General features: G+C 38.4%; 1 protein-coding gene across 1 annotated transcript; it reads right to left on the bottom strand.

The window, feature by feature from the left end:
* Positions 1-8,895, bottom strand: LOC140233234 (uncharacterized). Its single transcript, XM_072313345.1, has 8 exons — positions 8,610-8,895; positions 7,923-8,102; positions 7,346-7,468; positions 6,144-6,536; positions 5,359-5,481; positions 4,699-4,830; positions 3,006-3,056; positions 1-374 (listed from the first exon to the last, which is right to left on the bottom strand). The coding sequence occupies exons 1-8, from the start codon at positions 8,803-8,805 to the stop codon at positions 1-3; spliced, it is 1,572 nt and encodes a 523-aa protein (XP_072169446.1). The 5' UTR covers positions 8,806-8,895.
* Positions 8,896-23,228: the final 14,333 nt, after the last annotated feature.

The raw sequence follows: 23,228 nt of genomic DNA, 5'->3' as shown, positions 1-23,228 counted from the left end.
TTAAGGCATGCCAAGACAGGTGGGGCTCTCAGAGCTGCTCTGGAAATAGTGACACATGATGTGAGGAAGGTTGAGTATAGCGAACGCATACTCGCAGTCCCGCTTCATCCGATCGCACACCTCTCGGCAAGGGAGTGGGCTCGGCTCCCGCGACCACGACTCCGTCGAACCAATTTCCCCGCAACCCCTCGGGTAGGCTGTCGCACAAATCAGCACCTTGGCTGCCGAGGGACTGCAGGCGACGTAAGCTTCAAGGAGAGACCACGAGGTGAAAAATGGCGTCACCGAAGCTTCCACCAACCCTTCTGATCTGTTATGTGGGAGAACGGCTCGACACTCGGATGGGATCAGTCGACATTCTACCTTAGTCCCACCTGGACGTCACAAAATAAAGTTCAGAGTTGATTTGCAGTGGTATAGCTATCAGTAATAATAATAATAATAAGGTCTTATTTACCCAGGGTAGCCTCTTCAGTGTTGCCACTGCTCTACCAGAGGGCCCTGCTATTATTATTACCCTAGCGTTGCCAGGTACCCATTTATACACCTGGGTCGAGAGGGACATTGTGGGTAAAAACATCTTGTCCAAGGATGTAAGCACTGGGCGGGATTTGAACTCGCGGTCCTCCGTTTGGGAGTCGGGAGTCTTATCCACTATGCCACAGCGCCCCCTAGACAGTGGGATTTCTAAATGAAATCATAGTTTTGTGCCATTATGATGATTACTAATGAAGTTGTCTTCATTATTATACAAAAAAAAATTTAATGATATTCGGGTAAAATACGTATAAAGGATTACATTTATGGGATATCAAAATGTATATACATTATAAACGAAGTTTAGCAGGCCGTTCTGCATGAAAAATTGCAAAGGCATCAAAATGTCTTGAGACCTTTATTTTGATTAATACTTTATGGACATAATTACATTTTAGCTTGTGTACATTACTGGCAGAGAGAATGGATATAAACAACGATTCGTTTAATATATGACCGATTTGGGCATAATCATGTACATCTGAAAGTACGCATACAAAATATCCATGCAGATTTTGACTCATCCAAGTTGTATGATAAAAGCGTGTAATTGAATCTGTTTGACCAGACTTACTTATGAAAATCACGGAGAGAACAGTTTTGTGACTCGTCCGCGAGTCACTTCTTCAGCTCTGGCTGGCTGGCGAGTATTCACCCATGTCGGGCGAAATATAGTCGCTGTTACTGCCTTTATTTTTTTTTACGTCGCAGAATTTTCTCTCACTACCCACTTATCCACAAACTTGGAAAAGGACTCTGTTTCACAGAGGTTCCTACCTCCGTTCTTCTACAGAGACGAAGAAAAAGGAATACCAACACCTGCCATGCCTGCGCACCGTCTTGAAAACATGCAGATTGAGAAACTGGAGCATTGAGAAAGCCCTTCGCTCTCGAAAACGTGACGTCAAAGACAGGGCATCCAATCTTAGCATATCCCAGAAACGAAGTAATGGCGTTTCGGATCGGTACTGCCAATGCCTATATCAAAGAAAATTTAACTATTTTTAGCTCCTATACCAGATTCCTGTGTATACCTCAAGCCTACCAACACTCTTCGACAGAAACTGGTACATGTACATCCAGAAGACAAAATTCCAAAACACAAACGGAATAATATGATACCAGTATGCAGGATTCAGTGCAAAGGAAAGGACTATAAAGACTAGCATCAATGGTGAGACCAAACAGCTTCTCCACAAACGTCTTTGCCAGCATCGCAGATCCGGATCAGCGGGGAACGAATCTGCCGTGTTCACCCACCTGAACAACTCGGGGCACCATTTTGAGGGCAAAGAAGTCACATCATTGACAAGGAAACCAAATGGTTTGAAAGAGTAGTCCGCGAAAATCTTCGGGAAGGGTGACTCCGACACAACCTTTCACCAACATACAAGTCGGTGATCCGGAAAATTCCTCACCATACAGACAATAAAAGGCAGTAACATCGCCCATTCACCCCTGACGGGTAAATTGAATGCTCGCCAGACAGACAGAGCTGAAGAATTTAGTGACAAGTCACGAAACACTCACCGTGATTTTCACAAGTAAGTCCAGTCGAATTGATTCAGTTTACACGCTTTTACGCGTAAAAAGTTACTGAAATCATCATCATACAACTTCAATCTGAACGTGGCAGCAAGTTCCCAAAATTTATACATTCTTAAAGTAGGAGCATTAGAATGATTTCTTCAAACGTAATTATTTTAAAACAATTTTAAGTCATACATGTTTTAGTGCGTGTGTATACACTTAGAATTTCATTTCCATTTACTTCCATCCCTCTAACATACATGTACACTCACTTTTTTCCCCGTGATATTTATTGATTTCATTCAAATCATTCATAAATCAATACTGCAAATAATCTCTCTTCAACATAAATAACTCGATTATAAGTCAACCCTACTAACAATTTCTTCACGAGAAAGTTTTGACAGGTACCAAACCTGTATCCCTTGAATATATTGAATCATGTAACTCCTTCTCACTTACAAGGGCATATACATAAAAAACCAAATACATTATACAACTAATCTAGAATGAAATCATTCATAAGAAGAAAAAAAAAACACGACCAACCCTTCCCCTCCCAAACAAATCTACATCTATCCTAACTATTAAACCCTACCAATATCTATCATACCATTTATAACTATCCTTCTTTGTTCTTCAAATCAGATCTCCATCCCCACCAACCCCCGACACACACACACACACACATACTCTCTCTCTGCTCCCCCCCTCCCTCTCTCTCTCTCTCTCCTCGTTCTCCGTATCTCTTTTTCTTCTCGATGCTCTTTAAAAACTATAGCTGGAAGAACTATAACACAAATTCCACAAGATGAACGTTTCATTTAATTTAGAGAGATATCGGGACTAAATTACATTACGATACCTTATTTTGATAATTGTATAAAAATTACAGATATAGAAAAAAAAAAAACCTACTGACTTGACGTGATGCTCACCGTTTGTAGGTAAAGACGGTTGTGGCGAAGTGCTGTCGATGTTTGATAATCCTGTAGGTTAAAAGACGTACAATATACAGATAGGCTGTCAACGCAGGAAAAAGTTAAAGGACAAGTTCACCTTCATAGACATGTGGATTGAGTGAATGCAGCAATATCAATAAAACACATCAGCAAAAGTTTGAGGAAAATCGGACAATCCGTTTAAAAGTCATGAATTTTTGAAGTTTCTGCTTAGTCACTGCTGGATGCGAAGACTACTACAGCTTGTGATGTCACATGAGTGCAACGATATAAAGAAAGTACAAGGAAAATTAAAGATATTTTCACTTTTCTCGCATACTAACAGAACACTTGACTTCCCTCTTTCAGAAGGCAAGGAGGAATAATATTACCCTTAGCATACGTCAGTGACTAACATACGTCAGTGACAAGTCGGAGAAATGTGCACCTTTTTCAAAAAGTAAAATTTTGTGAAATTCTCTTTATATTTTCCTAGTATCGTTGTACGCATGTGACATCATACACTCTATAGTCTTCTCATCCAGCAGTGACTATGCAGATACTTTAAAAATTCATAACTTTTTATTGTCCGGATTGTCCGATTTTCCCCAAACTTTCACTGATGTGTTCTACATTGCTGCATTCACTCAATCCACGTGTATATGAAGGTGGACTTGTCCTTTAAATATAATTGATCAGTTCTTATCATTCATTCCCATGTCTTTAGGCTCGGACATTGTTTAAATAGCATTTGCATGGATGCAACACTGATACAGAAATATTTTATGAGATTTAAAGATAGTAGCTGTATCTTATTGATGTACCACTCAATTAGAAGTGAATATATTTATTACACTATTCGACTTCTGCGTACTGGATGATCCTTCGCGAGTGATGTGTCCTTTGCGGGTGCTGTTCGTTATTCCGAAGGTTCGATATTCCTATGGTTCGTTATTCCGAAGGTTCGTTAATCCGAACACGCAAATTCCCTATACCCAGAGGTTCGTTAATCCGAACATTTGTGGCGTTATTCCGAAGGTTCGTTATTCCGAAGATTTGTTCATCCGAAAATGAAATTCGGAAAAACGAACCTTATTCGGAATAAGGAATCTTCGGACTGAAGAGCCTTCGGAATAACGAACCTTCGGAATAATGGGCTGTAACCGTCATTTGCATATCAGAGCGCAACGCGCGTGTGTAATAGTCAGTTGCTGTTGCCATGGTTGCTGTTTTCAGTTCGAACTCTTTCATCGTGCCATCTCATTTTTTTTTTTCGAGAATGATTCTTGCCATAATCAGTCCATAACCAGCAGCGACAATAGGACGGAAGGAGAACAACACAAACTAATAAACAACGACAGCAACCACACGACAAAAAGACAAACAAGAAGCTATCTCAATCAGAATTGATCGCAACTTAAAGATTTTGCACATCTCATTTCAATTCTGTTTTCCTTTCTCTCTCTTTTTTTTTTTTACTGTTATGAAAGTTATGTTTAACTGACTTGGCAACAACGAATGCTTGTCAAATGGAATTGCAAGATTTTTAAAAACAGAACTGGTATGTCTACGAAGCTCTCTGGTTAGCTCATATTTGGATGGAAAAGAGATATGAACGCATTTTATTGGGTTATCTGTGTGAATAGGTGTAGTGTTCCCTGAAACGCCTATGAGCACACGTGTCATTTACCGCGTTCGCAATGGATGCCCTCATAGCCTAGTTGGCACAGGCAGAGCACGGCTGCCGAGCCGAAGACAAGCCGATGGCTCTCACAGGTCCCTCCATTAAGACAGGGGTGATCATCACAGGGTTCGTCATATTCTACGGACAAGGAAAAAAAAAACATGGTGGGAAGAGGCGATCGATAGTGGATGAATATAATGAGGACAAGGGGACAAATCGTGGGAAGATGCCCCTAAATCAAGCAGACGAAAGAGTATAAAGAGAATAAACACAACATATAAGAAAGGAAAGTGAATTCAATGAATAACAGAATATTAACGACGAGCTTGCATATACGCTTTCCCCAGGTTGTTAACCAAATGCATTGGAAAGACCCAATAATTTGGTCCAAAAAATCAAGGAAATACAAAGTAACGACCATTAAAAAAACACTCGAGTAGTGTCTTATTTTAAATGTCATGTCAGCGGGTTATACACATTCCTGATATATAATTATATTTTCTATATGATTTTGACTTTTACCAAATCGTAGCTACTGACATTTTATGAAAATTACATTTTTTTTTAATAAACCGTTGATCTTCTACATGGTTTTCCAGATTGACAGTGATCGAGTCGTTTAATGTCAATTATGTCTGATGTCAACACGTAAATGATAATATATACCTTCCTGACAACGGATGCCATAAAATTGTCTCTGACATCGACAAATGGCTCTGCCGTTGACATGGAAACAAATCCCGCCATTTTCACACGTAACGGACGAACACGGAGAGTGCTGATCTGCTGCTGAGGTGAGACAAGATAATTATAGTAAGAAAAGTAATCATACACACAAGAAGGCAAGGATAGAATAATTGTCCACATACTTCACGATTAAGTTTACGATAAAAGCTATGCTCTGGAAGATTTCTGAAGTTGTAGGAGTGATATCATAACGTTTTCAATTTACAGCAAAATTGATGGTTTTTTTTTTTTCTCCTTCAGGCAACTTTTTTAATAGTCTCTGCTTTCACCCATTGCAAAAGTACATTATTTTCCCATATGGTGCATTTCTTCAAACAACGTCACACATAAACTGATATTGATTATAATTCATAATTATAGACGAAGTGTATCCTCCAAATTCTTACAAACGTCGCACGACGTAAGTTTCAAGTCCAGTTTCTGATTTATAAGAATTTGAACGTCACACATATACCTTTTGTACTTTTTTTTGTGGATATTCCTAATATGTAACAAATGTCTTTCACATTTCAAACAATTGATCAGTTCTTATGCTTCTTATGCTATGTCACTCTCACATCATGGTCAATGAGGCATAGGCCTACTGGCATGTCAGGTATATACTACATAAGTAACTATACTGTAGATGTGAAAGAGCATGATCACGTAAGATTCTCGTTACTGATCTGCAAACATGATGATAATGACGCTTGGCAAGAAATTACCAAGTGGTGAGGTGGACGTGTTACGAAAGCAGATGCTCTCATTTTGAGACTCTGGCATGGGAGTACAGAGATTTCCCCAAATCCTGATCGAGGAGGAGGACGAGGACGAGGTATTCACGACACAACGTGACAGGACGTCCTCGCAGAGCGAGCGACACGGGAGCGGGTGAAAGTCGTCGAAGTTCCGAGAACCGATGCGCGGGGGGAAGAAGATACGGCACAGCAGCCGCTCCACAACCTCGGTGCGACAATCGCGGAGCACGTCGCCGACTAGCTGGTGGTATAGCTGTGTGCCCTGCGTTATCGTTTCGCCCAGATTGAATCGGTTCGGGAAGAAAGATGCGTTGTACGGTAGCAAGTCCTGGCACACTGCAACCGGGATCTCAAGGCAGCCTAATCAATGAGAAACCCATAGCTTACTAACTAACTAACAAACAAAGAATCAAACAAGTAGGTCTATACGCGGTTTATTGCGTCTGTGACATTAATTTTGGAATCTTCTTTCTCCTTTAACGGTGATTTGACTTTGCAATCTCTCCCACTGTAATTTGACCGACAGCGCAAATATCATATGTTTCTTTATTATGTTATATTCCATTGATTTATCCATATATGTGATTATACTTATGGATTCATCGACCCATCTCAGCGTTACGTCATTGCTCCGTCGTGGACGATAATTTGCGATGGAAAATTTAATAAAAATAAACACAATAAACCTGCTAAACATAAAATTACAATTATATATTATGTGACTTATGACATGGTTCCTGGGAAAAATATAATTTTAAGACATTAGAAAGCATTGCTTCTTTCATGTCCAACACTTCTTTAAATCATTAGATATCGTGAAGCATTAGAGAAGAAAATCATGAAGAAACAAGGACTGCGCTGGAATGAGTTATGTCATCATGGTCATAACAATGAAGACTTATCATTCTTTGAATTAAGACGAGCATGCACTTCAAATGATTGATGAAAGTACACCTTAACCCGATAATGATTTTGGTTGTTACTGTACATTTTTTTTTCTCACTGCTTCTAATGGAATTCTTTCGATTAAATGTATTTCCCCATGTACTAAATACAACCAGCAGGGCTCTCCTGCAAAACATAATTATCTCCATTTCTGTACATCCTATTTCTATGCAAAATATTTGAATATGATTCAAATATGAACAAATTCTGATTAATTCAGTCACCTTCTTGAATTCGCGGCAGCTGCGTATCAAACGATGAATCGGTTGTCGACCACGATTCGGAACTGCTACCAAGCGGTGTCGGGGTTGTTGCCGATGAGTCCATCAGAGCCGAAGGTGTCGCCACTGTCAGTCAGTTGTGGTATATACGAAGAGGCCACATGTTTCGGATCAAAATGGGGGAGAGATTGACTGCACTCAGCGGGAAAATGTCGGTGTACCAACTCGAAACTATTCTGCCACTTGTATATTCATTCAGATGTTTACATTTTCTATGATGTACTATAGACATATTTATAGCCAATATGGTTATTCACAATATATTTCTCTCGTCATTATGATAATCATATTCATGTTTCTATCAATCTTTTTTTTTTACATTATCAGCATAATTTCTGAATTGATTCTGACTTTATATTTTCTTACACTGGGAATATCATGTATCCTTCTGGGCAGTCCTTGAAAAAAAAAAAAAAAAACCCGGCATTATTCTTCTTTAGTTGGTTGATTGATAATGCCCCTCACTTGATATGACATTTTTCCTCATTTTTTTTTTGAATTGTCGAGTTTCTTGTCTTACCGGAGAGCGCTGGTTGAGTTCTTGGATATTGCATGAATGTAGGTGTCTTTGTTGTCCAGGTCTGAGTAGTTACGGGCGGTGTTGCGGTGGCCATCGTTACATCGGAACTAATCAAAAGTATCTCCGCATCAGTAGAGGAGGCCTCTGTCACGTCCGGTGGCCGTAGACTGCCTGTAAAATCTGGCATTCGGGTATGTTTAGTAGTTGACGCATTCATGACACATAGTACGTATAGCTGACCTTGGAAATGCTACGAAGTTATTCTTCTTATTTGCATCCATCTGAAAAACTGTTGGTTCCAGACCTCGGGTAACTGTACACATTACCATGTCTTTTTTTTTTTTTTAGTTTGAATAATTTCATGTAAAATACTGATACGTTCGTATATAGACCTGTTTGATTTGGGTGCGTTTTTTGTTTGATGTTTTTGTCTATATTCAGCCTTAACTGGAGGGGGGGGGGGGATGAGGGGGCTTCAGTATGCCTACCAACAGTTGATTTATGCCCAGACATAGCAATGCCTCTGACTCATTGCATAACCTATTGGATCATCATTTCTTATTATTTTGGAAGCCCCCTTGTAATGACCAACATAAGTTACACGTTTAGAAATCGAATGGTATGTATATTAAACAAATAATTTCGTATAATGTATAAATAATTTTGCTTCCTGTGAACGTTACTCACCATGCAAGTGTACAAAGAGAACAACAGCGACAACAGCAAGACTTGCTATCATCCCAGTTATGGTGATGGATACCAACGTACGCACCACTCTCCTTCCGAGTTGCGAGCCCGACTTCACGGCAGCAGGGAGGTCGGGGACCACCTCGCTGATGGAAGCATTGCGCACCTGCAGTTTGATATCTTGCTGGAATTCCATCTTGCGTCGATACTCGTAAACGCTCCGCTCGTGATCGTAGAACGGGTCAACTCGACGAGATTGTGTGACGTCACGTTCCGAGTTTAAAACCCATGCCTATATGTTTTGAATTGATATTTTGAAAGAGAAGAGTTGAGTAAAATCAGTTATTAGTAGTGTAAAAACATTTACCGCGAAAATTGTAGCAAAGGAGTATGAACATGATATGAACACCTATGGTGCGTTCCCACTGCCGATCAGATCAACTCGATCAATCCCGATCAAGCTTTTTTAGCCTGGTCGGGCTCGCTCGGCATTGGTATTCGGGGTCGATCTACCTTCATCGGCATCGCTCCTGCTTCCTTCACGATAATTTTGGACATGTCCAAAATATTCGAGTAGGAAGCCCGAACACCAACAGCTCGGGTAGTGATCGAGAAGAGATCAAGCCGATCGGGAATCGGTCGTATAGAAATCTAGTGTGGTCGGGACGGATTTTTCCCCGAGCTCAGTTCCCGATCATCTCGAGTTATACTCGAATGCTACACGATTGATTTCAGATCATCTCGAGCCAGGATTCATCAGTTTCATGAATAACTCGACAGCTACACGACCAATACAGGACTGCTATCGATTGATACTCGACTAAACTCGATCATGCTTCGACCGGCACTCGATCAAATACCGAGCACTTTTTGACAGTGGTTGCAGCAGGTGCAGACGTACTTTCTTAGCACTCATTTATTGTTCAGGTATTAAAAAAAAATATATGCAGTCCTTGGTCACGTTAAAAAGTTAAATGTCGTCAGTATCTTCAGCCACTCCTGGCCCACTGAAGAAAAAGAAAAGGGCCACGAAGAGAGAAAAGACAACAAACCCTAAACAGCAGACATGGTAGAATTAGACTCTCCAGCCAAAAATACCAGAAGAAAGAAAGGAAACACAACTGAAACTGAGAAAAATTCGGTATTCTGGCAATATGACTGTAACGTGAAAGGAAATTTTCTAGATTATCTACTTTACTTATAAACTGAGAAATGTTTCTTGAATTCTTTTGCTAGCTTGTCTGTTTCAAAGTTGAAGTTGGTTACGTTGATATAAAATTTATTTCTTACGCTGACGTGTTAAAACAGTAGTTGTAACATAGATTCATAAATGCTCAGTGACTTACTTTACTTTTATTTACGTAGATGTTACACTTTTGCTTCGCTTAATAAGGTTTTTCTTTTTTCTTGAGAGTTGTATGTACATTGCTTGAAGTCCACCTTGATATCGATTGGCTGAGTTGACAAAAAAATAAACAACCAAGATTTTCATCTTGCTATAGTGTAAAATGTTATATTGTTTTATTTTCATAATAATGTACTCTGTTCCACATAATATTCAGCACACTTCATGAATTTAGAAATTAATGATACATATATTTTCTTTTACACACTATTGGGCCTATACTTTATCAATGACTACATACATATTTTTCATTCACTCTTTCATTCTTTAGTAATGAGAACAATAATGACAAAGATAACACGACTCATTAGGGTTGTAGAATAGTCATTTTTTTTTCAACTCTATATAATGGTGCATTTATGGGCATATAGGCCTATGTTTCATTTTAAACCAAATTAATTTCAGCCCACCTATATGTAATGCACTTACGAAGCGTGGCGGTGTAACATTTTTTTTTTTTTTTTATGAGACATCAAACTTAGATTTGCTATTCTTCACATCCACTGCAAATATCGAATGCATATGAACGAACCTATTATATCATACATGGTGTCCCGGCAGACAGAGTGCTACAACTGTCTCTTATTTAAAAAGATATGAGCGACTGAATGAAATCGTTACATTATTCAATAGAAAGAACACCTCAAATTTTATTTGACACAATGATAATCAATCTTTGTGCAGGCGCTTTGATCTCCATGAAAATTTGTGATTTACAAAATCTGTAACTTTGGGCACTGATATCCTACTTGACTGAGCGATAGTGAAGCCGTAAAAACTGATAACGAATGCGTCAAAAATAGCTACTGAAAACGGATAAAATGAATGAATACAACTGAATGCATTTTTTGTACCACAAACAGTAGTGATCAGTCTTTGTCATCTTTTTTTTTTCAGGAAAAATGAATAGAATCGAAACGCCTGCGTGAGAATTGATGATTGTGGTTTCAAAATAGGAAGTGTTCTTCTATCAACTATAAAGGTTTTCCCGGCCAATTTCGCACTTTTGTCAGTCCAATTCCTAATTGCTGCATTCAATTTAGCAAAATATACCATAGATGACATGCTCGGTAGTTCAATTTTATGATCTCTTCATTCAAATTAATTTTGGAGCATTCAAATTACCTTTAGCCTCATTCTAATTAACACTTTTTCAATTGAAATTCGTAAAACAAGCACCATTTGGTTATTCGCTCATTCAGTTTAGAATGATATAGTCACGTGATCACGGACATGCTGCTCTCGTTAATTCCAATTCATTTTTTGGCAATCAATTTAACATCTTTTGCAGTCAGTTTAGCACGCATGTGTAGCGCCGAAACTTTTCGGGTGGGGGAGGACCTTTCATAAAACACAGATATTAATACGCAGCGGAAGAATTTTTGTTGGGCTTATTGTTATGTGTATGTACTATTATGTTAACATACACTAACACTCAAAATATATCCCCACCTTTCGGTCTACGGGAAGGTTTCAAATATATGTACAGTGTGCAACAAGTCACATCAACATCACTCAATCACAACTACACACATGCACACCAATACATTCACGCATACAGTATGGTGAAACATTTTCATTTACACTCGCCATCATACATACTATGCTCACCAGCAAAGAGTGATTAAATAAATTCACTACCATGACTGCTGATCGATAACTATCAAGACAACTGTCTTTAAAGGAAATATATAGCTTCCTTTAATGGTTATATAAAGAACACATATACATTATTTACAATATGATTTAGTCATGCCAAGGGCATTCCAATCAGACCCTACATGTCTGGATTTAATTGTCCTGTTTCTCAACGGTTTTATTTCTTAAGTCATTATAAGCTTGTTCCTAACAATTTAACCAAATACGAGCCATTGCAAAGATTGAGCAAGTTTTTAGTGCAGACATTTTACTTAAGCCATTGTTTCAGGTCACTGTAGTCGAGTTGACCTGAAATACCAAAAGTTGTGAAGACTGTAAAAAGCTGGGATGCTCAACACATCCTCGCTCTTTGAAGAGCGGGAGCAAAAGAGGGGATTATCAAATGATTACTCATATTCAACTTCAAAACATAGTCTATTAAACTGAAGCAAAACTTCATGGATCAAACATGAATCAATTAATCTTAAAACGTTGTGTTAAAACATAAATAACATTCGATACGTAAATGCATTGAAAGCAATATTAAAAATAGCAAGTGCACTATCTGTTCAGTTAAGCTTTACATAAATGCATTGTGAGCCTAATGTGATATCGCAGCAACAGATAGCTGCAGTCTATCTGGTTGTCCTGACAATACCACTTTATTTAAATCCAAAACAAATGTGACTTTCACTTCAAATTCATGCAATTGGAGCGTCAAACAAAGCACCATGTGCGGCGTATATTAGCAACACTGAACAGATGAACAGATGACCTAATGTACAATTTACCAAAGTGTCAGTCCTTATCATCATAAAAGCAAATGAGCTTAACTCGTAAAATCAATGAAATGTTAAGGCACGTGTTATCAATTGACTTGTTTCAAATACTTGAACTACAGCAAAATCTCATTAATCCTAAATGATATTACTTAAAAGCAATCACACATATCAATAGCTTCATAAATAAGATTGAGTGCAAATAGCTTACCTGAAATACCAAAAGTTGTGAAGACTGTAAAAAGCTGGGATGCTCAACACATCCTCGCTCTTTGAAGAGCGGGAGCAAAAGAGGAGGAAGTTTGAGCCAAAATGATGCAAGTTGAGATGGACGGTACCACCTTGCTAAATTAGAGGGTGGATACTGTAATCTGAGGGGGGGGGGTGGTTGTGGAGTCTTCAGGTAAAGCATATTTGTACTACATAGTGTACTAATTTACCACATTGTAATTAGCACATATACACATAATACATGACACACATATTCTTAAACTAATTACTCTCAAATATCATAATTTCAATATACTCGAATAACTTTTATCCACCTTCATCTGTTGAGATGGAAGAGTCCATTTCTCATTAAATGACTAACGCTACTTTCTCGAGAAAAGGCAATAGAGAGGGGAAGGGAGAGGAAGTGGTAGGTAAAGAGAGTAAGGGGAGACAGAGAGAGAGGATTTGGGAACCAAGAGTGGGAGTGGATAAAGCAAGAGAAAGGAGAGAGAGAAAGAAGAGGGCAGTCACGTGAGCTCCTACCAGAAGCTGGTATATATCATGTGCATTACCTTGGCAACCACACTGACTGGACTTCGGAACCTGTCAGCACACAGGTGTGTGTTTAGAGCTGTCCATTACTGACTGGTAGTGACCATAGTGCTTAGGAATGTGAGCTGCTTGCCCACTTTCATTCTGTTGCAGCATCCTGGTCATCCTAGTTTAAACCATTTAAACTATACAACATGAAACATATCATTCAATGTTGCACCAAACAGGGGCTACACATGCTTATGGTTTGCTTCTTTCTTTATTTTCTTAACATAGTTATTGTTTTCCAAGCGTCATTACATTTCATATTTTCGTACTCATTTCAGAGATTTTGGCAACATTTTTTTTTTCTTTATGTGCTTAGTGTCTCTTCAAGTCCGAAGATAGTGCAACATGAGCATGGCCACAACTTATCTCGCCGTTGAGCGCTTTATTCCGTGTGTCGGCCAGTTGTAGGAAGTGCGTACGTGCGTGTGTGTGCGTATGTGTATGTGGGTACGTGTGTGTGCTTGTGTGTATGTGTATGTGTATGTCTATGTGTATGTGTGTATGTGTATGTCTATGTCTATGTGTATGTGTATGTCTATGTCTATGTCTATGTGTATACATGTGAAAGCGTATACACTGTACTTCATGTAACCATCCGATTTGATTGAATGAAAACTGTATACTTTCAATGATTAGCTTGTACGGTACATACCGTTGTATTGTGTTATAAAGTCATATATAATTAATGTATTGTAGTAATGTAACGTAAGTGAGGGGACTGCAATCTACAAGTTCGCTTTTTAGCAGCCCCTCAATTTCCATTTCCATGAAGTTCTTTTAAGAACCAATATGTATTATTATGTTCCAATATATGTAATCATGTCAAAGTGTATTACCTGTGTTTGATTGGAAATGAAAATAAAAAAACATGCATGTGAACATGCATGTGTAAAATGAAAAATGAAAATGAATGAAGTCAAGGTTATGATCATCAAATATTCCTATAATTCTTTTTCTGTCCCCTTGAGAAATACGTCTGTATCTAACTTGTGCCGTCATGACTGTAAGAAGATGAAGTTAAACTAGAGTATTGGTACATGTAGGCCTAAAATGTCATGTATGAAATAAAAGGGGCGTTACAGAACAGCTAACTCGAGTTATATGATATGGTCAAAAATACGATAATTTTACTGCTTAACAGTGCGTGGATGAAACAATAAGTCACATAGAAATACGCGTTTAAATGTTATCACCTTTCCAAAAAAGAAATAACATGACGTTAATTTCAATGAACATGTTATGTATATAGGAATTTGACTGCCCATACGCGAAATTGAATGACTGAAATACCCCTTTCGCCAGTGCTGGCGAATTTGAATGACTGAAGAGCACGTGCCAATTTGAATGCCCGTTTTACGAATTCGAAAGGCACACGTTATGTGCAAATCTCATTGATCGGAATGCTAAATTGAACGAACAACTTGCAATTTTGAATGACAGAATGTGCAGTGATGAGGATTTTCGCTAAATTGAATGAACCTTTTATCAAATGGACTGACAAAAGTGCGAAATTGGCCGGTAAAACCTATACTAAAGATAATCTTTCGTTCATTCATGCATTTGCAATTAATAGTCAGTTTTATAGCACTCTTTTGGGCCACGCCGTATTCAAGCATAAATACTGAGTTGCCTCACCAAACGAATACTGTAACCAATTCTTCTTTCACTCGATCACTGTACGAACCTGCCGACCCGTTCGATGCAAGATCTTACACAGATCGAGTCATGTCGAGCTGGTCTAAGAAGTCTAGTAGAAATCGAGTATTGACCGTGTATAGCGATCGTGTATTGATTGTGTGTAGATCGGGATGTTCGAGTAGAGATTCCGGAGATGTCGAGAATGGTCGGATGTGAATCGTAAAAGATCGAATAGCGATCGGCAAGGGATCGTGTTGAATGACGATCGAGCATTTGGTCGGGATTGGTCTGGTAAAAATAGGTGATCGGGATTGATATATTTTCTTTTACACACTCTTGGGCCTATACTTTATCAATGACTACATACATATTTTTCATTCACTTTTTCATTCTTTAGTAATGAGAACAATAATGACAAAGATAACACGACTCATTAGGGTTGTAGAATAGAATATACCATAGATGACATGTTCGGTAGTTCAATTGTATTTTTTATTTTATGATCTCTTCATTCAAATTAATTTTTGGGCATTCAAATTACCTTTAGCCTCATTCTAATTAACACTTTTTCAATTGAAATTCGTAAAACAAGCACCGTTTGGTTATTCGCTCATTCAGTTTAGAATGATATAGTCACGTGATCACGGACATGCTGCTCTCGTTCATTCCAATTCATTTTTTGGCAATCAATTTAACATCTTTTGCAGTCAATTTAGCACGCATGCTTATGGTTTGCTTCTTTCTCTATTTTCTTAACATAGTTATTGTTTTCCAAGCGTCATTACATTTCATATTTTCGTACTCATTTCAGAGATTTTGGCAACATTTTTTTTTTCTTTAATGTGCTTAGTGTCTCTTCAAGTCCGAAGATAGTGCAACATGTGCATGGCCACATCTTATCTCGCCGTTGAGCGCTTTATTTCGTGTGTCGGCCAGTTGTAGGAAGTCAAGGTTATGATCATCAAATATTCCTATAATTCTTTTTCTGTCCCCTTGAGAAATACGTCTGTATCTAACTTGTGCCGTCATGACTGTAAGAAGATGAAGTTAAACTAGAGTATTGGTACATGTAGGCCTAAAATGTCATGTATGAAAGAAAAGGGGCGTTACAGAACAGCAAACTCGAGTTATATGATAATATGGTCAAAAATACGATACTTTTACTGCTTAACAGTGCGTGGATGAAACAATAAGTCACATAGAAATACGTGTTTAAATGTTATCACCTTTTCAAAAAAGAAATAACATGACGTTAATTTCAATGAACATGTTATATATATAGGAATTTGACTGCCCATACGCGAAATTGAATGACCGAAATACCCCTTTCGCCAGTGCTAGCGAATTTGAATGACTGAAGAGCACGTGCCAATTTGAATGCCCGTTTTACGAATTCGAAAGGCACACGTTATGTGCAAATCTCATTGATCGGAATGCTAAATTGAACGAACAACTTGCAATTTTGAATGACAGAATGTGCAGTGATGAGGATTTTCGCTAAATTGAATGAACCTTTTATCAAATGGACTGACAAAAGTGCGAAATTGGCCGGTAAACCTATACTAAAGATAATCTTTCGTTCATTCATGCTTTTGCAATTAATAGTCAGTTTTATAGCACTCTTTTGGGCCACGCCGTATTCAAGCATAAATACTGAGTATACTCATATAACCAAACGAATACTGTAACCCATTCTTCTTTCACTCGATCACTGTACGAACCTGCCGACCCGTTCGATGCAAGATCTTACACAGATAGAGTCATGTCGAGCTGGACTAAGAAGTCCAGTAGAAATCGAGTATTGACCGTGTAGCGATCGTGTATTGATTGTGTGTAGATCGGGATGTTCGAGTACAGATCTGTGTGGTTGTCGAGGAGAGATTCTGGAGATGTCGAGAATGGTCGGATGTGGATCGTAAAAGATCGAATAGCGGTCGGCAAGGGATCGTGTTGAAGGACGACCGAGCATTTGGTCGGGATTGGTCTGGTAAAAATAGGTGATCGGGATTGATCTCGCTTGATCGAGTTGATCTGATCGGCAGTGGAAAGGGAGAATAGATTTATCCCAATTTATCCCCAAAACAGGCCTGAACAACAATTTGAATAAAAACGCCGAAACTATAGAAAAAAGCTGAGCATACCGCTGAACGAGACTTGCATGAGATGTCAAGTGCAGGTAATGTTATCTAATATAAGTAGCGATATTTTTACATCGAGTGCGTGATCAATTGACTTAAGGTTACTTGCATAGATCTACAATATTTGATTACGGTATAAACTGACATATAGAACATAATTTTTCACATCTGTTATTATAACTAAAGACAGCTAGAATAAATCTTGAACAGACACAGTTAGGAAAACAAAAGCATACATTTTTTCTTTAATCTACAAGATATAAGGGCTACAATCATTAAGCAACCTGCATTCTTGAAAAGAAGTTGTTCCATCCACCAAGAATTAATGTATTATAATCTAGGCTGTTCCCTCCAACATGTTACAAGGTATAACACGAGAAGCAAAAGGATACTGTTTCAGAAACTGCGGACAAATTGGCGTTAAGTTGGCTGCGCGTCAAAAAAGATCTTGAACAGTTCTCGTCAGGACATCCAGTTCTGTTACTAGTTTGATTTATTTCTGAGAACTATTAGTTCTTCAGAGGAGTATAACTTCACACCAACAGCCAACTACCACCGGGTTAGTAATGTAATACGTGCTGGGTGCATGTGTCAAGTAAGAGACGAAAGTATTGAAAATTCACAGAACAATATCTAAAAGAACTAAATAGCTATGAAAAGCGCTCCAGGGCCTGTCCTAGTCAGTGTTCTCATCGATAGTATATCCATCTCGATTATCACCACTCCTAAAATAAGCAGTATACAACAATCATCTCCATTTCTGGTTTCGAATTTTGCAGAGAGGAACCTAATACAATATACGACTCCACTTCTGCTCTCAGATTCATTTTTGGTTTGTTGTCAGAACCCATTAGACAGTCCTATTTTTGGAGCACTGTGAAAACAGCCTGGTTGAAATTTAAACAGTCGCATGACCTCTCTGTCTCAAAGGCGACGGAACAGAAGCTATACTCTCTCACACACGCACACACACACACACACACAATGTGAACTAAAGGCTGAACAGAAAACTGTCACAAATGCCACCTGTTCATGATGCGTCATAATTTACACCGGTTTGAATCTTATGATTGAATGATATTCCTGCCATTCCTAGTTCAGAATTCAAAGCCGAGAATCATGTTCAATACGGATCACCGGACAAAATATTGTATCTTACCTTTCTTTACGCTCACGTAATTTTTTCTCTCCACAAGCATGACAAGGAAAATCTGAATGTTAGATTATAGACCAGTTTGCATGAAACTCGAAAAATATGGAGGACAGAAGAAAGTGTTGTTTATCTTGATTTCAGTTTGCCCGTTGAAAGTCAATGTGTTTACAAACGGGAAGGTGAATGTTATATTGTCGTATAGCAGGAACCAATACTCAGCACAAGTACCAATCGCGTCTTGTTCATTCTATCTTTAATTGGCAGTGCGATTATTGCCATAAGACTATATTCTTTGAACTAGATAATATGCACAGACGGTAAATGTAAAAAAAAAAAAAAGAAGAGATAAATGAAACTCTTAAGAATGAAAAACAAAATTGCATGAGCTTAATGTTTGCCTTAATTATTTGCATTGATTCATACGAATCTTTCTATCTGATTCGATTTATCTTTCCATAATAATGAATAATGATACACAAATGAAATAAAATCACTAAGAAGTAATAACAGCATACACTGTATACAAGGGCGCCGGAAGCGGGGGGGGGGGGGGGGGGCAGGGGTGGCACTTGCCCCCCCCCCCAAACAAAATGTTGGGGGGGGGCAAAACGAGTTTTTGCCCCCCCCCCCCCCCAAGTGCCCCCTGTAACAAATAATTAATCACTGATTTAAAGACCAAAATGAACAATAAAGGCATATTTCTTGTGTAAATGTTGTAATTTCATAACTGAAAATGCAAAATTTTTCGCCCCTAACGGAGCGAGAATTATAATACACTAACAACGTACATTATTGTATCTATACACTAATAATAACTTTTGAGTAAATTTAGTACATAGATGGTAGCCTTGTGTCCTCGAGTGTGCCCGCTGAAACATACCTTTAGTAAACCTTACATTTTTCATTTTCTTCTTTGCTTTCTAGCAGTATAAGAATATTTTTTATTGTTCAAACGATGCGATCATGTTTAAGCTTTTAATGAGTACATTTCAGATAAAAATTGCAAAGTGAAAGTGGCTCGCTCGTTCTGCCCGTACTTATAATAAAATGAAAAGTCTTCATAAGTTATTATCATAGTCCTTCGCCGTGATTTCTTTTACTGTGTTTATTTCCTCAGAAATCTAATCTAAAATGCTCTATAAAAGCGACTTTTATACTCTGTTTTTACAAAAAGTCCCTACCGTGGGAGGGGGTATCCCCCTCCCACACCCTCCCCCGCTCGGTCGCTTCGCTCCCTCGACGAGGATCTCACACCATCACAGTCATGATATACCCCCGTATGTTAAGATCATAATAGTCCTTCCAACTGATTTTTTTTTTATATGTTAATTACCTAGAAATTTGCTTTTAAATGTTCTATAAACGCGACTTTTATACTCTGTTTTCACAAAAAGTCCCTATCGTGGGAGGGGGTGTCCCCCCCCTCCCACACCCTCCCCCCGCTCGGTCGCTTCGCTCCCTCGCCGAGGATCTCGCACCATCACATTATTAATGTACTCCCGTATGTTATGATCATAGTCCTTCCAACTGATTTTTTCAATATGATAATTCCCTAGAAATTTGCTTTAAATTCTCTATAAACGCGACTTTTATACTCTGTTTTTTTCAACAAAAGAAAGTCCTTACCGTGGGAGGGGATATCCCCCCTCCCACACCCTCGCCGAGGATCTCACACATCACATTATTATGTATACTCCCGTATATGTAATAATCATAGCCCTTTGCACTGATTATTTTTCACTATGGTTAATTCCTTAGAAATTTGCTTTTAAATGGTCTATAAACGAGACTTTTGTACCCTGTTTTACAAAAGTTTCCTACAGTGGGGGGGGGGGGGGGGATCCCCCTTTCCACCCCCCCCCCCCCCGCTCGCTTCGCTCCCGCGACGAGGATCTCACGTCGTCACATAAATGTGCCCCGTTGAGATTTTGCCCCCCCCCCCAAAAAAAAAAACAAAACAAAAACAAAAAAAAAAAACACAAAAAAAAACACAAAAACACAAAAACACACACAAAAAAAACAGAAGTGTTCCGGCGCGCTTGACTGTATAGTATAAACAATATACAAATTAGAACAGACACTCTTGACCCGTTAAAGCTAAAGCATTTTACAATAAATCATTATGGAGGGAAATTAACAACAACAACAACAGCAGCAACAACAACAACCAAACATAGATCATAAAGTGTAGATTAATCCGAGGTGACGTAATGGCAAGAAGGAAAATAACATAATGATATTTACAGGAATAGTATTTCCTTTTTAAGAGTAACTACAATATACATACGCTGAATTAAATTTTATTTTGATCTGAGAATACAAGCGTTGTTCGCTATTCCGAAGGTTCGTTACAAACTATCCATTTCTACTTATCAAATAGTCCTCATTCAGTTTGCTTTCAAATGGCAAAAAAACAAATTGGGGATTGTTTCACATTATAGACGGTAAGGAATTCCAGATTAAGGACCAGTATGAATTAAAGACATTTGTCATTTGCAGATGAAACACAAACCCAGCTTTAGCGCTTCAAAATAATTCTAAAATGTGAGTTATATAGAAACAACCAATGTAAAAATCTTAATCAGTAAAATCAATGTTAAGTATTGTTGAATGTACAAAATGTAAACAATAGTTCTAATAAACTTTTTCTCGAATAAACCGTCCACAGTTTTGGTTTATTGAGAAAAATAGTGATATCTCCTTTATTGCACGGTAAGATTTTTATGTGGTAGGATGTTTTGTGATACAATTGACCTGCACATTTGCATCATGTGATAACAACGAACATTTTTTTTAATCACTGCTCCCAGTGGTAAACAATACTTTTAATGTTCTTTGCTTGAATTAGGTTCTCAGCAGAGGTAATGAAGAGATGATGATTGTCATTTCTTATAACCAAAATAGATAAATGGAAATAAAGACAATGAGATACCCCCTGTCTTCATCCTCATCTTCCTCTTCTCTTGGCAAGTCATACATATTATCTTTCAACATAACTATAGTGTCTTATTTGTGCTGCTGGTGCATCAATTAAGCTTTGCTCAGATTGTCTAACCCCTCTGCATATTTAATGTATTGTTTTTGTTGTTACACAATGCTTTTGTATTTGAAAAAAAAAATGTATTCCTTGCAATCTCATGAAAATTGAATTCCAGATTATGCATGATGACAAAAAAAAAACAACTATAATCAAATTGATAGATAAATCAAATTTAATTGACCAAAACTGCTCCTCCCATGTTCCTGCATGATATGAGGAGCTATCGTTTCGGGTACAACCATGAAAGCACCCACACGCTCCTTCGTCTTCGAGAAGTTTTATTTAGCACACTCACTTGTTTCATCTTCACCTCCATGTACCTCCACTAGAGTCTCCGGGACTTCTCCTCCAAGCCTCCCCTGTAGCGACTTCGGTCGACCATGCACAAATGGTCTAGAAGATCGAACTCCACTTGAAATTTTCTTGCTTCGCAAACAGCATGGCAAAATCATAATATCATGAAAATCCAGATGACATCTGAAACTCCAAAGTACAAGTGCTCATTCCAGCTCTCTTTTATTTGTTTGTTTGTTTGTTTTTTTTATTTGTTTCCTAATCTAGTGGGAAATTCCCTGTCGCCTCTCAGTTATGTGTCTAGTTACGATATGCAGAACATTCCATTTGCTTGGAGACGGATCATCCGTGAGAGGGGAATGACTGCGTAACCCGTCAAGTTCCGTAAGGGCAGGAGTCAGGGCATGAGATACATTGTATTGCCTTGTACCAGCTATGTAAGCGTGATACCACCATGGACCTTGTAGGTCCATGATACCACGAAGTAAATTGTTTTAGTTCGGTGCGTGATACGCAAGTACACTCCCCGGGAGACCTATACCTAGATTGGCAGAGGTGGGTTTGTTTGTTTGGTTGGATATTTTTTTTTTCGTCGTCTCCTGTCACGGGTATTTTGTAAACGTGTCCGTCTACCCAATCACGATTCCGAAATCGGAAGACTGCTTTATATATAATTATTATGGCTATGAACTTGAAGCACCCTTGATACGCGTGTCTGTGTTGTTTATCAACTGATAAAGTTACCAATCTGTCCCTGATATGACAATACACTTACTGTATCGCTCATGGCAATTCTCTCTGTCATGACTGTCGTGACTGTGTGATGTTATCTGCATGAAACGTATCTGTTGGGGTCTATATTATAATTTTAATGCCCTTTTTTTTCTCTCTCTCTCTCCTCCTCTCTGGGGGGGGGGGGTGTTGAGATCGAGATCACGCCATCTTACTTGCAAAACTCTTCTTTTTTTTTCCATCGGAGTTAGAAAACGATTCAACTTGCTCTTCGCTCTCACTATGACCTCATGACACAAACACACACAAACACAAACAAACGAATAATGTCGATATCAAGTGAATGTAAAAAATCGTCAACTTGTTGTAAGTTCAGCTTTGTGACAGGCTGGAGTATCAGTTCACTCGTGACTCTGTGCACAAAGTGCGATGGCCCCAAGACATAAAATGAATTAAAAAACTGACATGGCAACGAAATACATCTGACAATGTTCCGATGATATGACGTTGCGATCAAAGAATGAAAATTCTCCGATGACACCTCTTGCCTTTCCACTGATTCCACGGTGGCCTAGATACACGTAGATATAGACTGACTTTCAAATGCTTATCATTGTCTTGATCGATAGTTGTCACTTTTCATTCATCTAATTGTCTTCTGCTCTTTTGCTCTCATGCGTCTGTTTTAATCTAAATGAATTTCACTTCTGATGAAATACCATTTGAAAGGACGCAGACTGACGAGTCCTGGCCTGATACATTCCGTCTGCGAGATGTAATGATTACATATACGCTGTATTGATTTACACTTTTAATGTTCTCTGAATACCCAATTATCCTAAAGAAGATAGTCTCATCTTATTGTTAAAGTATCTTGGCATTGCATTATTTGATGACAACGTACTTTTGGTATTGTTTTCCTGCTGATTAAATCTGAATTAAAGAGAAACTTTATTCCAAGTTCTAACTTTGACGAAAAGAGCTGTCAG

The sequence above is a fragment of the Diadema setosum genome, chromosome 9 (assembly GCF_964275005.1).
Source record: "Diadema setosum chromosome 9, eeDiaSeto1, whole genome shotgun sequence".
NCBI lineage: Eukaryota > Metazoa > Echinodermata > Echinoidea > Diadematoida > Diadematidae > Diadema > Diadema setosum.
The sequence above is the reverse complement of the archived record's forward strand: the minus strand, read 5'-3'. Positions and strand labels throughout refer to the sequence as shown.

Coding starts and splice junctions, on each gene's coding strand:
- LOC140233234 (XM_072313345.1), bottom strand. CDS start 8,805: ATGGAATTCCAGCAAGATATCAAACTGCAGGTGCGCAATGCTTCCATC. Junction 8,103..8,609: donor TCTCTTTGTACACTTGCATG/GTGAGTAACGTT, acceptor CCCGAATGCCAG/ATTTTACAGGCAGTCTACGG. Junction 375..3,005: donor ACCGTCTTTACCTACAAACG/GTGAGCATCACG, acceptor TGTGACGTCCAG/GTGGGACTAAGGTAGAATGT.